At 26.7% G+C, this 15,206-nt stretch overlaps 2 protein-coding genes across 3 annotated transcripts; both read right to left on the bottom strand.

Moving 5' to 3' along the window:
- Positions 1-798: 798 nt before the first annotated feature.
- On the bottom strand, positions 799-5,961 carry LOC107615895 (uncharacterized). 2 transcript variants are annotated; one of them, XM_088502368.1, is made up of 5 exons: positions 5,378-5,961; positions 3,399-3,456; positions 2,983-3,066; positions 2,627-2,768; positions 799-1,172 (listed from the first exon to the last, which is right to left on the bottom strand). In XM_088502368.1, the coding sequence occupies exons 1-5, from the start codon at positions 5,880-5,882 to the stop codon at positions 894-896; spliced, it is 1,068 nt and encodes a 355-aa protein (XP_088358494.1). In that variant the 5' UTR covers positions 5,883-5,961; the 3' UTR covers positions 799-893. The 2 variants fall into 2 exon arrangements, with proteins under 2 accessions (XP_088358494.1, XP_088358495.1); XM_088502369.1 differs by lacking the exon at positions 2,983-3,066 and having other exon boundaries at positions 820-1,172.
- Positions 5,962-10,576: 4,615 nt separating this feature from the next.
- LOC148575530 (protein GOLVEN 7-like) lies at positions 10,577-11,890 on the bottom strand. The gene is made up of 3 exons (XM_088503344.1): positions 11,755-11,890; positions 11,487-11,524; positions 10,577-10,967 (listed from the first exon to the last, which is right to left on the bottom strand). Exons 1-3 carry the CDS (start codon positions 11,846-11,848, stop codon positions 10,755-10,757), a joined length of 345 nt encoding a protein of 114 aa, XP_088359470.1. The 5' UTR covers positions 11,849-11,890; the 3' UTR covers positions 10,577-10,754.
- Between the last annotated feature and the right edge of the window lie 3,316 nt (positions 11,891-15,206).

Genomic DNA, 15,206 nt, shown 5'->3' with positions numbered 1-15,206 from the left:
AAGTAAACATCAAGTAAAAAAGTATTTTTACAAATCTCTTCAACACTGTTGTTCATGACTTAAGCCAAATTAAAGGACTTGTCTTCTTTTAATTAAGAATTGAAGGATCAAATTTTACTTTGAGTATGGATAAATTTTTAAATTTTGGGTCAAAATTTTATTTTGAATATAAAAAAATTTTAAAATTTTGGATCAACGATTTCATCTATCAAAATACCTATAAGCTAATAAGAGATTAGCTACTTTATTTGATCGTAGATACTTGATTGTGAAAAAAAAAAAAAGAAATAACCATTTAAAATAATTCTCCAAAATTATGAAATAGGTTAAATTAGTCTTTAAAAACTTATAAATGGATATTATTTGATATATTCCCTTTTTTTTATGTTTGTTTCTAGACATTAAACTTTTCCTTAATGAGATTGCATCAATCACTTTTGAAATCTACATCTTCTCATTTTTTTATGCACTTGCCATACCAACTCAAAGAGTTTGAATGTCTCACAATCACTCTAATTGAAAGTATCATTTTTTTCAAATAAAAATAGATACATAATGAACTGTGAATATTAAATCACCAAAAAAGAAAAGCATAATTCAAAAACAAAATGAATGAAAATAAAAAGATAAAACACCCCTTGGTTGCTAAATAGTGAAAAATCAAATTAAATTTAATCAATTATATAATATATAATTATTGTACATAAAATATCATATAAATTCATTTATCATTCACTCTGTATAAAACATCAACCCTACTAAAATTTGATTAAATATTGGTTAATAAATGAACAAAAATAAGTATAACAAATATGCATTAATCATTGAGTTATTACATTGTTTTTAAAAGTAAAAAAAAAAAAAAAAAAAAGGTGATAGTGACATGATGTTAATTAGATATGCCTCCAAGGTCTTTCAGCTAATCTCACACAATCACTATGCCTATAACAATGAAGAAGATGGTCAATGGTCAACCCTGCAGCTTGCATGAAAGAGTGAACAATAACTGGGCCCACAAACCTAAACCCACGTTTGACCAAGTCCTTACTAAGGGCCTCAGCTTTTGGGCTTCTCAATGGCACATTTCTTGGGTACCTGTATCTGTTTATTATTGGTTTGTGGTTCACATAGCCCCATATGTAGCTACTGAATGATCCAAATTCTCTCACAATCTGTCCACAAATAATAATAATAATAATAATAATTTAAGGATTTCTCATTAACAAAAATAAATAAAAAAACTAGGATGAATAATATTAAGAAAAGTAAAGTATCGTTTTTGTCTCCAATGTTTGGGGTAAGTCCTATTTGTGTCTCTAACGTTTAAATCGTTATATTTGTGTCCCTAACGTTTATAAAAGTGATTCAATGTTATCCTACTATCAATTATACTAACAAATCAGATTATATTTTTCAATTATTTTCATTTAGATGTATTCATTCTCAATTAGGTATCACTTGGATGTGTTCGATTTTAATATTATACCCACTATTTGTGTTTAGATTCAATTATGTCCCTAGAAAAGTGAATTATGTAACGTTGTAGAAATTAGTTTCAACTTTTGATGAGCTATTTTTCGCAGTGGATCATCGATTCTATCCCAGACATTTGTATTCTAACTTTAAGAATAGATTTTTAAAACTCAAACTAAAGCGTTCATGATGTGTAATTGACGGTAGGATAACATTAAATATCTTTTACAAACGTTAGGGATACAAATAGGACGATTTAAACGTTAGGGACACAAATAGAATTTACCCCAAACGTTGGGACAAAAACGATACTTTACTCTATTAAGAATTAATGGTCAAAATAATTCTTAAAAAAATTAATTATACATCAATCTTTAAATTAATTTTTAAAAGATATAACTGTGAATCAAATTAATTTTTCTATATATTAGATAATGATATGTTAAATTAAACGTCATGTGGCATGCTGACATAATGTTTGACTTATGGATAATCTTTCAGATGTTATTTTGACCATTAATTTTGAAAAAAAAAAAATTTGTTTTATCCTTCTACAATGTTGGATCATATTATATATGGTGCTTTTTTAATTTGTAAAAATTAGATGGTATTATTAATTATATTGTATGTTATGAAATTTGAAACTCTTTTCTTTTTGATAAAACATTTTGGGAGGTTAATGTAAGTATGAAAAAAAATACATTAAGTGATTTAATTTTATTTATAGAAATGAAGTTATCTTTTCTCCATCTACTACCACAAGATAATTTGAGTCTTAAGAAATAAATACTTCAATTATGGGTTCAAAACTTCAAATAAATAGTATATATAACTGCTAAAGAAATTAATAAAAAAAATTATATAGACATGAATATAATAATAAAAAGGAAAAGTATATGGTACCAACATATTATCTGTCAATTTATTATCAACAATAATTAATTATTATATTTTAAATACATATATAAAGAGACACATCCAGAAAATAGATTTATAAAGATACTTCTATTAAATACAGCTATAAAAAAGATATTTTTATTAGACACATCCATAAAGATACTTCCATTAAACACAGTTATAAATAAGAGTTGGCAGAAATTTGCAGAAATGCTGTTAATAACATAACGGGATTGTAATAAAAATGTGTACTTGCCTTCATTATGCATTTAGCATTGTCTACTATGCACATGATTCTACTATCTGCTAAAGAAAGTGCCTTGTTTGATATTATGTCCATGATTTCCTTTTCCTCCATTTTTGCAACAATATTTGGATCAAACCCAGCAAAAACTTCTCTGTGCCAAACACATATAATAATCTAATTACTATATATACCCATATGTATTTTTAATATAATTACTTACAAAAAATAATTAAAACTTAGATACACAATTATTAGGAATATTTACATCATCATCATCATCATCATCATCATCATCATCATAATAATAATAATAATAATAATAATAATAATAATAATAATAATAATAATAATAATAATAATAATACCTAAGTGTTTCCTTTCTTTTTAGAATTTCTGTCCAATTGTAATCCATAAGCAATCCACACAATGCTAGCAGTTCAAACAATTTGCTGTTTCATAATAATTCAACCAACAATATAATCAAGAGACTTTAATTAATTTGGAATCAATAATGCATTATAGGTTGTTGGTGTTTTTTTTTTTTTTAATACATTTTTCTGTTAATATATGTCTTTATTGATAATTACATATGTGCCAAAATATTGTTCTATTCTATGTTGTTAGTTATGATATATTAAGAAAAAAAGACAACCTCTTTAATTTTTTATTTTTTAAAAAGTAATTAATTAGGAACTAAATTTTTTTATAATTATAATGAAAATGAAAAAGATAAAATAATAGGCTAAAATTATAAACATGTTATTACACACTCTATACTTACTTGTCATCATAAGCTGGAACTCCCCAGCATTCATCATGAAATTCTATATACACCTTATCTGCAAGAAGAAAAATAATTTTTTATGTCTACTTTTTTGTATTTTTCTATGCCAGCAATAATATTCAAACACAACTTTTATGTTTAATTTGTATTGGTTAATAAAAAAATACTAAATCTATAATGTTTTTGTGTAAGTGTATATAATCATTCATTCCATATTTAATATATTAGGTGATAAAAAAAATGTTTAATTACTCTGTTGATCTCTATAGTTTCACAAAATTTTCAATTAGGTTCTTATATTTTTTTTTTTTTTTAATTGGGTCCCTGCACCAAATATTTTTTTCAATTCGGTCCCTCTTAACAGTAATTGGTTAATTATATAGGATCCAATTAAGGAAAAAAATTGGTGCAGGAACCCAAATAAAAGAAAAAAAAAAAGTATAGGGATCTAATTAAAAATAAAATTTGGTACAAGGACTCAATTAAAAAGAAAAAAAGTATAGGAACCTAATTGAAAATTTCGCAAAACTATAGAGACCAACAGAGTAATTAGACCTAAAAAAAAAAATAACATTGTTAGAGTCAACTTATAAATAGTTAGAAGTAGGTGGAACCCAACCATATATAGTTGAGGAAGATATGACTTAAAATTGTATATATATGGTAGTGTTTTAAATTTTTTAGATGAACATCATAAATGTTAGCTCCAACAAGAATTTGGTCAACACTATTTTTCAATTATTGTTATTTTTATTGTCAATAACATTATAACTGATTGTAACAAAGTACCAACTTTAATTTCATTATTTAATTTACTTCTTCAGATAAGTAATTAATTAAGTTAAGCAACACAAAATAAACAACCAAATTCATATATAGGCATGATTTGACATTTGAACTAAGTAGAAATAAATTAAACAATATGGTTCTTTGAACCTTCATTACATAAAATAGAATCTTGTGATAATAGAATATATAATAAAGACTTGTTTTCAGAGGGAATATAATAATAAAAAAATATGTTTTGCATTTTTTTTTTTTGTAAATATTTAGAAACAAACCAATCCAAATAATATACAATTTCTTAGCATTATGATGAGTGGTGATGAGAACTTCAACTTAATTATTAGGTAATTATATATATATATATATCAGATTATATTCAAAAATTCAAATAATTATTTTTGTTTAAAAGTTAACAATTGATGAGAGTAACAAAAGTTATAGTTATGACTCACTAAAAATTACTACTATGTATATTCTTCATACTTTGCACAATAATAACTTATTGTTCATCCCAAGAGAAAAGAAAGAGCCTAATGATATATAAAATTTTGTTGAAAAAAAAAAGGTAATCTTACACACAAGATTCACTACAACAATTTCTTAAGATAGCGCCGGTTATTTTGCGGCGGTTTTGTGAAACCGTCGCGAAAAGACAAACTGCAGCGCATATAGTGAGATAGAAGTTAGGGTTGCAATCAGGTCGACATTTAGCGACAGTTTTTCTTAAACCGCTACTATATTTCTATCAGGTTTGTAATTCGCTGCGTCTTTTCGAAAACCGCCGCTAAATAGCGTTTTTGTTGTAGTAATTCTTATATACTAGTAGATGGGGTTAACAATATATACAATAATAATCACTATAATTAATAAAACACAGCCAAAATATCTATAATAATAAAAAAAATGTTACTTTTAGGCCATAGGGGTCACAAAAGCAACAATATTACTACTGTCGTATACACTAGACTCATAATAACCATAATTTAATTAAAAAAATAACTATGTCACATATACCTAAAAATTAGTTACTAATTTAACTATTTATAATAGATATATTAAAAATAAATTAAAAAATATATATTTATATATAAAAATAGATAATGACTGATTTAATAACTAATTTTTCGTGTGCATATAATATTAATAAGATAATTAAAGTGAAAATAAAATTGATCATAAATAAATCATACCACTATTCTTTGTGATCCAATTGCATCTTCTCAATTCACCAGGCTCATCATCATCATTGTTGAGTAATATTGTTAGTGAACTTGGTTGTTGTTGATGATGAACAATTTTAGGCAGTGAGTTATTAATATTAACCTCATCTCTAAGAACTTCATGACTAGTAGTTTGTGGTGAAATCAAACGCAATGCCAATGAAATCTTCTCATCAAGTGGAGTAGTATTAGTGACTGAATCATCAGCTTGAGACAATAATGAATCATTTGAGTTTTGAGACAAAGACAATGATATTGAAGACAAAGACAAAGATGAATTGCTTTTTTGAAGACCAATTGGGTAAACTTTCTTTAAGAATTTTGGGAAGAAACTTTGGCTCAATAATAATGCTTTATGATTATTATTATTTTTACTACTATTATTATTATTATGATTATTATTATAACGTGTTTCTTTCACACTCTTGCTCTTCTCAAGAACATGTTTTCTTACACTATTTGATTTAGACATCATAAAAAGAAGAAGAAGAAGAAGAAGATAAGAAGAAGAAGAAGAAGATGTTAAATTGTGTTGTGTTGATTGTGGGATTCAAAAAAATTAAAGAATTTGGAGGGTTTTTATATGGAAAATAATATATATATAGCATGTAACAATGATGTCTAAGGTGGTTGTTAAAATGTGAGTTTCATGCAATATGAATTTTTTTTTTTTTTAAATGTTTGGTTCTTAGGGTTCAAGCAAAATTTGATTATTGTGTGAGCATATAGCATTGGCAACTAATTTTGTTTTCTTTGAAATCAAACTTCTGACCATGGCCCACTGAAAACATATTATAAAGTATGTAAGATTACCTAAGATCTTTGTATTGAAATATAAAAGGTCCATATATTGATAGTAATTATAGTGTATATATATAACTATATATATTATATTGTTAATTATAAGTAGACTAAGACAGTTGATGGTATATATAATGATTTTATGGTCAAACAGCAGCACCATTTAGCTAAATGTGTGAGTATTAATGAATTCAACATATATATATATATATATATATATATATATATAGGGCTGGCAATTCATACCCTTGCCGCGGGTACTCAACCCGGTCTAACCCATTCGGGTAGGGTAGGTTATCCGACGTGCTGCGAGTAGGGTAGGGTACGGTCCGGGTATGTTGTACCTCATATATAACACATATTTTATTAAAAATTGAGTATATAGTGAAGGAAGTGAGAGTTAAACCCACAACCTCCCTTATGTAATGACTTACAATAAGTGAACAACTACTAAACTAGTTAGTTAATTTAGTAATTTAGAGCATTAGTTTTTTATTTTTTATGTTATTAATATGTATAAAATTTGAAATGATTGAATTTTATATTTATTTTAAAAAATTTTGATATTTCTGCGGATAGGATAGGGTTTAGAATTTTAGGGTGCGGGTAGGATTAGGATTGAAAGATTTTCAACTCACAAATAGAGTAGAGTAGAGTTTTAATAAAATTTTCAACCCGCAGATAAGGTTAGAGTAGAGTCCAAACCCTACCCTATCCTATCCATTGCCAGCCCTATATATAAGTCATACAGGAATCTAAAGAAACAAAATATTGGGTGCTTTTATATATATATATATATATATATATATATATATATATATATATATATATGTATGGTTACAAGATAGATATGCTGTATTTTCTTTTAAATTAGGAAGAAATTTCATTACCGTTGATGAAATTAATTTTAACCTTAAATCTTTTTTGCAATAATCCATCACCAGATTTTTTATTTTTTATAAAAATTCTATAAATTGCAAGATTACATATATACATTTGTATATTTATAAAAAATAAATAGACAAATATAATACTAATAGAAATTGTTCTCTCTAATCTGTTTTCTTCATTTCATAAACCGCACATATATACAACTAATATCCTCACACACCAATAAAAATTTTTAAAAAATCGAGACTAATTATAAATTAAACAATAAAAATTTTCCTAAATTATATACAAATTGATATTATCTATATTTATTTATATTTTCAAATTATAACTCAGTTATTGATTGATATTTTCTATATTTAACTAAGTTTTTTGTTATTTTTTATATTTGGCTAAATTTTCTGTTATTAAATACCATCATAAAGGAAATTTGTATATCGTTTCCTGACTAAATTAAAGCTGGAACATGAATCACACATTATTATGAAACGTATATAGATCCATTTAAACCAAAGTTAATTATCAAAATGATACAAGAAATTTTATTCATCATTATCATTAATTGGTTTTTATAATTAAGACTCCTACAATATAGGGTTTCTTTTTTCGTGCAAGATAGAATCTGTTATATATAGGGGGTTTCCTTTATCCTTTTTAGTTAGGTCGGAATTTTTTCATTTAATTAACTTTAGCTTAAGTTTCAGTTTGATATAATTCTAAATGTTGCAAATTTTGGTTTAAAATTTTACAAAAATACTCTTTAATAATTTTTTTAAGTTCATTATTGAAGAGTAGTTACTATAATTTATTTTAATTCTTTTAAAATAATATATAATTTGAGTTTCTTGAAAAATCAAATTTTGATTATTTGTTTACTGTTGTATAATATATATATATTTTTTTATTGTTAGACTTTAAAACAAATATACACTAAAAATCACTAATAAAATCAGTCACTATTATTCTAATAATTTTAGTGATAAATTATTTAATTAGTAAATAAATATATATACAAATTATACATATATATTGACTGATTTAATAAATAATTTTTAGTTTACGTTTGTTTACCAAACTCCTAATTATTTATTCGATAATGTTAGGGAGACAATACAAAAAAATAATCCAAATTTATTTTATTTAATATTTATTAATTTTAACAATAATTAATAAATACTAAATAAAATAAATTTTAATTGTCTTTTATTATTTTTTTTATTATCAAATATTTTCGTTATTAATCTAAGACAATAATAATAATGAGAACTCTTTTTAGTTGCAGTGTTTTTCTCAATGCAAGGTGGTAAGGGGTCCGCCATGGCATTACATTCTTAATTCTTACTCTTAAAATTAAAATATTATATTATTATTATTATTATTTTTGTGCCTTTAATTCTGAGACATACCTTTGGCCTGCAAAGACAAAGATATACCATCCTTCATTCTTCTTCTTATTCTTTCTTGTCCTTAGTCATTTAATTTCCCCTTGAAAATTCTTGCAAAAAATTATATATCTTTGTTCTTTGATACAATCAATCAGCTTATCTAACGTGAGATTGAGATATTAATGATTTGATGTTGATTGTATATTACATTATTTAATTAAGTATCTATATGAGAGGATATCACGTGGAAGATATATAAATATAGTATTCAAAAATATTTGGTAAAAAAATAACAAAAAATAATAAGAATTTGTCTTATTTAATATTTATTAATTATTATATATCGCATATTATTACAGAAATAGATATTAATTAATATTTTTGCATGCACACCAACTAGAAAAAATGAGCATTGTTAATTAATGGTTATTAGAAATTAAATACTTTACACATGTATTTGAAAACATAATTATTGAAACATTTTAAATTAAGAGTAATTCAAAGATAATATGAGAGTGACAAATATTTTAAAACAAAGAAATAAACTAATAAAGTGAAGAAAACATAATAACGGACTTTAAAGTATAAACATCTATCCATAAACTTGAAACCAACAATTAAGGCATTTAGTAACCTTTAAGGATTTATACAACTAAAAGTTTTGTTCTATATATTAATGCCCAAAGTAACGTAATCCAACCGAAACTAGAAAATAGAGTTTAAATATATTGTCTAAGGTCTTAATAAAATTTAATAATTATTAAATAAATATAGGCTTGTTAAGTCAAGTCATACTACACTCAAGTTCGACTCATAAAAATGATGTTTAATTCAGAATTCGATTAAAAATTTAAGTTTAATTACAAAAAATTCATAAATTAGTTCAAATTTATTCTGATAATATGAACATAATTTATAATTTTATATAAATAAATTATATTCTATATACAAAAAAAAAACTATCAGTTATATGTTATGTATTTATCAATTATAATTTATGCCATCTATTATAATTATATATAAAATTATATTTGTCTGTAAAGTTATATTATATATATGTGCATGATTAAATTATATATAATCTGATTGATTCATAAATCGATGAGCGAGTTTGTCCAAGTTCAAATTCAAAATTTAGACTCAAACTTAGCTCAGACATTCATATATTTAATTTTTTGATTTATTAATAAATTGGGTTAGTTTAAACTAATTTACGAGTTGACTTCATTCACTTTTAATTTTAACTCTATGTATGCATAATGAAAAGAAAAATTATAAAAATGTTCCTTAAGATATATTTTCATCTACAATAGATGTTCGGATATTGACATGAACACGGGATACGATACGATACAAGATACGTTAAAATCTTATAAAATCTTATAAGATACGGGATACGCATATATGTAAAATATGAAGTATTTTTTAGAAAAATAATAATAATATTTTGATATTTTATTGATATTAAAACATAAATTAAATTTTTAATTATTTTTAATATCTTATTTTAATTATATAAAATATTTAAAATAATTTTTGTTTTAATAAATAATAATATATACTATTTCTAAATTTATTTCAACAATACATGTTAAGAATAAGGTTGGACACACTGATACATGATGGTATCTAGATGTGTCCAAGCGTGTTCGAAGAAAAATTTTTTATTTTTTATTAAGACACGGTTAGACACGACAGACACGCGTATCAGATGAATGTCGATAAATATCGTATTTGAAATGTGTCCAACACACGAACACAACAACTCAACAAAGTATCCGTATTTTATAGATTTTTATATTACACGTCTCCTTATTTTAAACTCTGTTTATTTCCTTTTTTTTTTTTTTACCAAATTCCACAAATATCCCTTTATTGTTTTATCTCCGTTATTTTAAAACTAGAAGCTAATCTAACATGCATGAGTGCAAAAACATTATACTTCTTGATTAATTAGCCGGAGAATGACTATGCTAAAGGAGTAGAAAAAAAAAATAATATAGTCCTAGCCAAGAGTTATTGGTATTTGCTAGCAAAAAGTTGAAACAAATTAAATACTCAAGGAACAAGTTCAAAGTAAAATACACATCACTTTGATTTGACATGTTTAACCTTACTATGAAAATCAAGATACAAACACTCATCTCATATATCATAGACACAAAACATAAACAAAAACAAAAGTTTGAGTAAAAACAAGAAAATTAAAATATACCATATATTTCAAAATGAAAATATGAAATGGATAATAATTTCATGATCATATATATTCATTTGTTGTTCTTAGGTGGATGGTGCCTTGGTGAATGGTAATCGGCAGTAAAAGCCACAAATCCTCCATCAATTTCACCACCCAAACGACTCCTTAAACTTCTCTTATTCTTCACATATTTTCTTACATTCTCCTTTGCACTTTTCTTATTCATCAACTTGCCTTCAATTTCAACTTGATCTCTCACCTTAATAGTGTTTACAACACTAACCTGTTTAATGTAAAACCCAGTTAATTAATAATTAATTAACCTATAAATTAAAATTTATTCTAAAAAATTAGAAATGTAATTTTTATAGCTTAATATGATATAAAAAATTAAAACGAGAATTTTGTCTAGGATTACCTTCGACTTTCTTAAAACATTACGTTTAACAAGTTCCTAATGATAATTAATATATGGTAAATCACTTTCTATTAATTTATCCAAATAAAAACACATCATTATTTTTTAAAATATATTTGGTTAAAAAGTAAAATATGGCTAAAATTTTGTATATACAACATAAAAATTTTAATTCGATCTATTTAATTTTTACGTTAAAATAATATTTGCGGATAAAATTAAGGGTGAGATAGAGTTTTCATAAATGAATTATAAGTGTAATTTTACATATTATTAAATTCATCGATAACAAAATTTCATCCATTTTTATCTTTAACCAAATATACCCTTAATTATTATTATATAAAAGAAGATTAAAAAGATAATATATAGTAAACAAATCACCTTTGTAATAACAGGAATGACATTAACTTCAGCTCCACCTGCATTTTATTTTCATGCTTAATGGTCAACATTTGACTATCATAATCATATAATAATGTATTCTTACAATTATTAGAACAAATAAATTCTAACTATTTACATATATATATATATATGAGTGACTATTAATACATACATAATAACACTATAAGAGTATAAATAATAATAAAAAAAAAACTACATAAATATATGAATAAAAACAAGAGAGAAAGATTTAAATTAAAGAAACCTGAAGGGTGTAACCGAGCATTGGAGAAGCAAGAAGCACAAAGCAATAAAAATAAAACACAAAAAATGCTTCTCTTCAACATCACCATGACCATGTATGAATGTGTTTGTTTAATTTTTTCACTCTACTCTCCCTTTGGTGTATATATGTTTCTCCAAAATTCATAAATGGCAGAAAAGAGGGAATGACTCCAAAGGAACAAGCTGCTATTTATAATTAATCTAGTGTATGTTGTGTTGATTTAATTATTTAAAAAAGAAATTAATAAAATAAAAATAATGTTAGTATAGATATACGTACACACCTATAGCTAGCTATATATTATTAAACCCTAAGTCAAAGATAGGAGCTATTCTTCCAACATTCGCCTTCTTCAAAATGTTTTCAAATCCCCATACATTCATCTAATGTCTCAGATGAATCTCATGCATAATAATAATAATAATAATAATGAAAATTGATGGAGCTACGAACCAATCCTTTGTAAGACTGGACTAAAACCCTAAAGTAGTCCATAAGATTGGGCGAGTTACCCCTAATCGTTCTTGACTTTTAAAATTCTCTAACAGTATCTTTTACATTCAGTTTCGGGATTCATAGTTGTCCTGCGACCCTTTACGGCGCATAGTCAACAAACGGAGTAATGATCTAGCACCTCTCATGCCATGCTGGAGCCAGCAACGGCTAGCTGACGTGGCAAATCTTAATTTTCTATCCAATGTGGACCTGGTCCCGTTAAAACCCTAAAAGCTAAGAATGATTATTATATGTAGTATCTATTCTTCCCTTCTCCTTCGTCCCATAATTGTGGTCCACCATTATGATTTAACGGAGATTCCATTGATTCTCTGAAGCAATGTTTGGAGGTGAAGGGCAAACCAGTGATTATTCAGCTATGCATAAATGCCCTTTATCTCAATTTACTCATTCCATTGATATAATATATAATGCTAAAAATACAAGGAAAAAAATATTGGGCAAATGATAAATATTCATAAGTGAATTTCAACCCTAATTTTCAAACATGCAATCCAGACAACTGTGCTAGATTGATAATAGGAACAAAAGAATAATTAATACCTGGTTCTTCCTCCTACCAAGTGGGTAATTAAACTTGCAATTGAATCTAAATTCGCAAGTTTCAGTTTTAAGATAGAAAGCACAATCTTCAACATCAGGCTTCAGTGGATATTGTTGTTGAACTCTACCACTGCTTCTATCTTTCTTCTTCTCCATTTCTTCATCACCTTCAACTTCAACTTCATCATCACCATTACCATCACCATCAACATCAAAATCTCCACTTACCTTATCAACCTCACTCTCTTTCACATTCTCATTCCAGCCATAACCCTCATCATCATCCCAACCATCATTATCATTACTCCCTTGTACTTCACCTGTTTCCGGGGCACAACCACCTTCACCGCCCAATTCCTCACCACCATATTCTCCACTACTAGCTACAAAGTCCGAATCTTTCTTCTCATTTTCAGCTACCCTTTCATCCTCATCCTTCAAATCCAACTTCTTGTGGAACTCTGCACAAAGTTCATCACGAGTTTCATCCTGCAACCCCAAATTTTCACTGAGATCTGGCTCTGACAGGTTGATTTTATTATGTGAAAATCACCTTTGCACATGTCAATGGAATCTCCGTTAAATCACAATGGTGGACTACAATTATAGGACGAAGGAGAAGGGAAGAAGAGATACTACATATAATAATCATTCTTAGCTTTTAGGGTTTTAATGGGACCAGGACCACATTGGATAGAAAATTAAGATTTGCCACGTCAGCTAGCCGTTGCTGGCTTCAGCATGGCATGGAAGGTGCCAAATCATTACTCCGTTTGCTGACTGTGCGCCGGAAAGGGTCGCAGGACAACTATGGGTCTCCGAAGCTGAATGTGAAGGATACTGTTAGGAAATTTTGAAAGTCAAGGACGATTATGGGTAACTCGCCCAATCTCAAGGACCACTTTGGGATTTTAGTCGTAAGACTGTCGATAAACGTTAAAGAAATTAAAGATGCAATTTTTTTTATCAATCTTAATTTATTCTGTTTCTAGAAATGATAGATTTATGGTGAAATTCTTTTAATTTTATTGGGCAATAATCAAAGTAAACGTTATCAGTGCGATTAAAATATTTTTTGGGAAGTAAATTGCTTAAAGCTTTCAATCATACTCATATTTATCTCATTTCAAAAATTCAGAATGCTACCTCTATGAAACAAATCAAGCCTATTAGCCTTAGCAATGTGGTATATAAAATTATTTAAAAAATTCTTGTGCATAGAATGTAAAGTGTGATGAATAGAGTTATTAGTGATTTGTAGAGTGTTTTTATAAAGGACCGGCTCATAAATGACAACATATTGATAGCTTATGAGTTTATGCACTATTTGAAGAAACAAACGGAATAGAGATCATGATTTAGCACTTAAACTGGATATGATCGATGAGTAAGTCATATGATAGAATGGAATGGAGTTTTGTTTGGGAGATTATGAAAAAATTGAGTTTCTGTAATCAATGGATAGACTGGATCAAGGAATGTGTGATAATGGTTTTTTATTTTGTTATTGTAGATGGTCAACCTCATAATTTTTTTAAACCATGCAGAAGAAATTGCGTCAAGGCAATCCGCTCTCTCCCTACCTATTTCTTTTTTATGCAGACGGTTTAACCCACCTGCTCCATAGAGGAGAATAGAGATTGAAATTTTTCGGATTGAGACTCAATCACAGATGTCCTAAAATTAACCATTTGTTCTTTGCTGATAACTCGATTTGGTTCAGCAGAGCCACAGAATAAGATTGTACGTAGTAGATGTTTACTAGAAATACTACATGTGTATGAGAAGATCAGTGAACAGATAGTGAATTTAGACAAATCATCATTCTTTTTCAACAATAATACCCTTACTCACACTTAAGATTACCTAGCTAGCATTCTCTTGGAACCCATGTGAAAAACAAAGATAAGTATTTGGGATTACCATCTATTATACACAAATCTAAGAAGACCACCTTTTGCTATATAAAGGACAAGGTCAATTAAAAATTGCAATTGTGGAAAATAAGCTTTTTGTCTATAAGCAGCAAGAATATGATATGCAGGACAAAATTACAGAAAAAGATGAATGTACTGAATAAGTTGGAATATGATATGCAGGCCAAAGAAATAAGGAGGTTTAAATTTTAAAGACTTGAGAGTATTTAATCTCTCATTGTTAGCTAAACAAGGGCGACTACTCACTAGACCAAACTCATTAATTTACAAGATTCTCAAAAGTAGGTATTTCTGATTCTCAAACTTTCTCAAGACAGAAGTAGGTTTTAACTCGTCTTGGAGCTGGAGGAGTGTTGAAAAGGAGAAAAGTTATGAAAAAAAGGTATTTTGTGAAAAATTGGCAGAAAAATTTTGGTCAGAATAAGAGAGGATAAT

This window comes from Arachis ipaensis, chromosome B1, assembly GCF_059453495.1.
Source record: "Arachis ipaensis isolate K30076 ecotype BB chromosome B1, ASM5945349v1, whole genome shotgun sequence".
NCBI lineage: Eukaryota > Viridiplantae > Streptophyta > Magnoliopsida > Fabales > Fabaceae > Arachis > Arachis ipaensis.
Note: the sequence above shows the minus strand (reverse complement) of the source record. Positions and strands in the feature narration are given on the sequence as shown.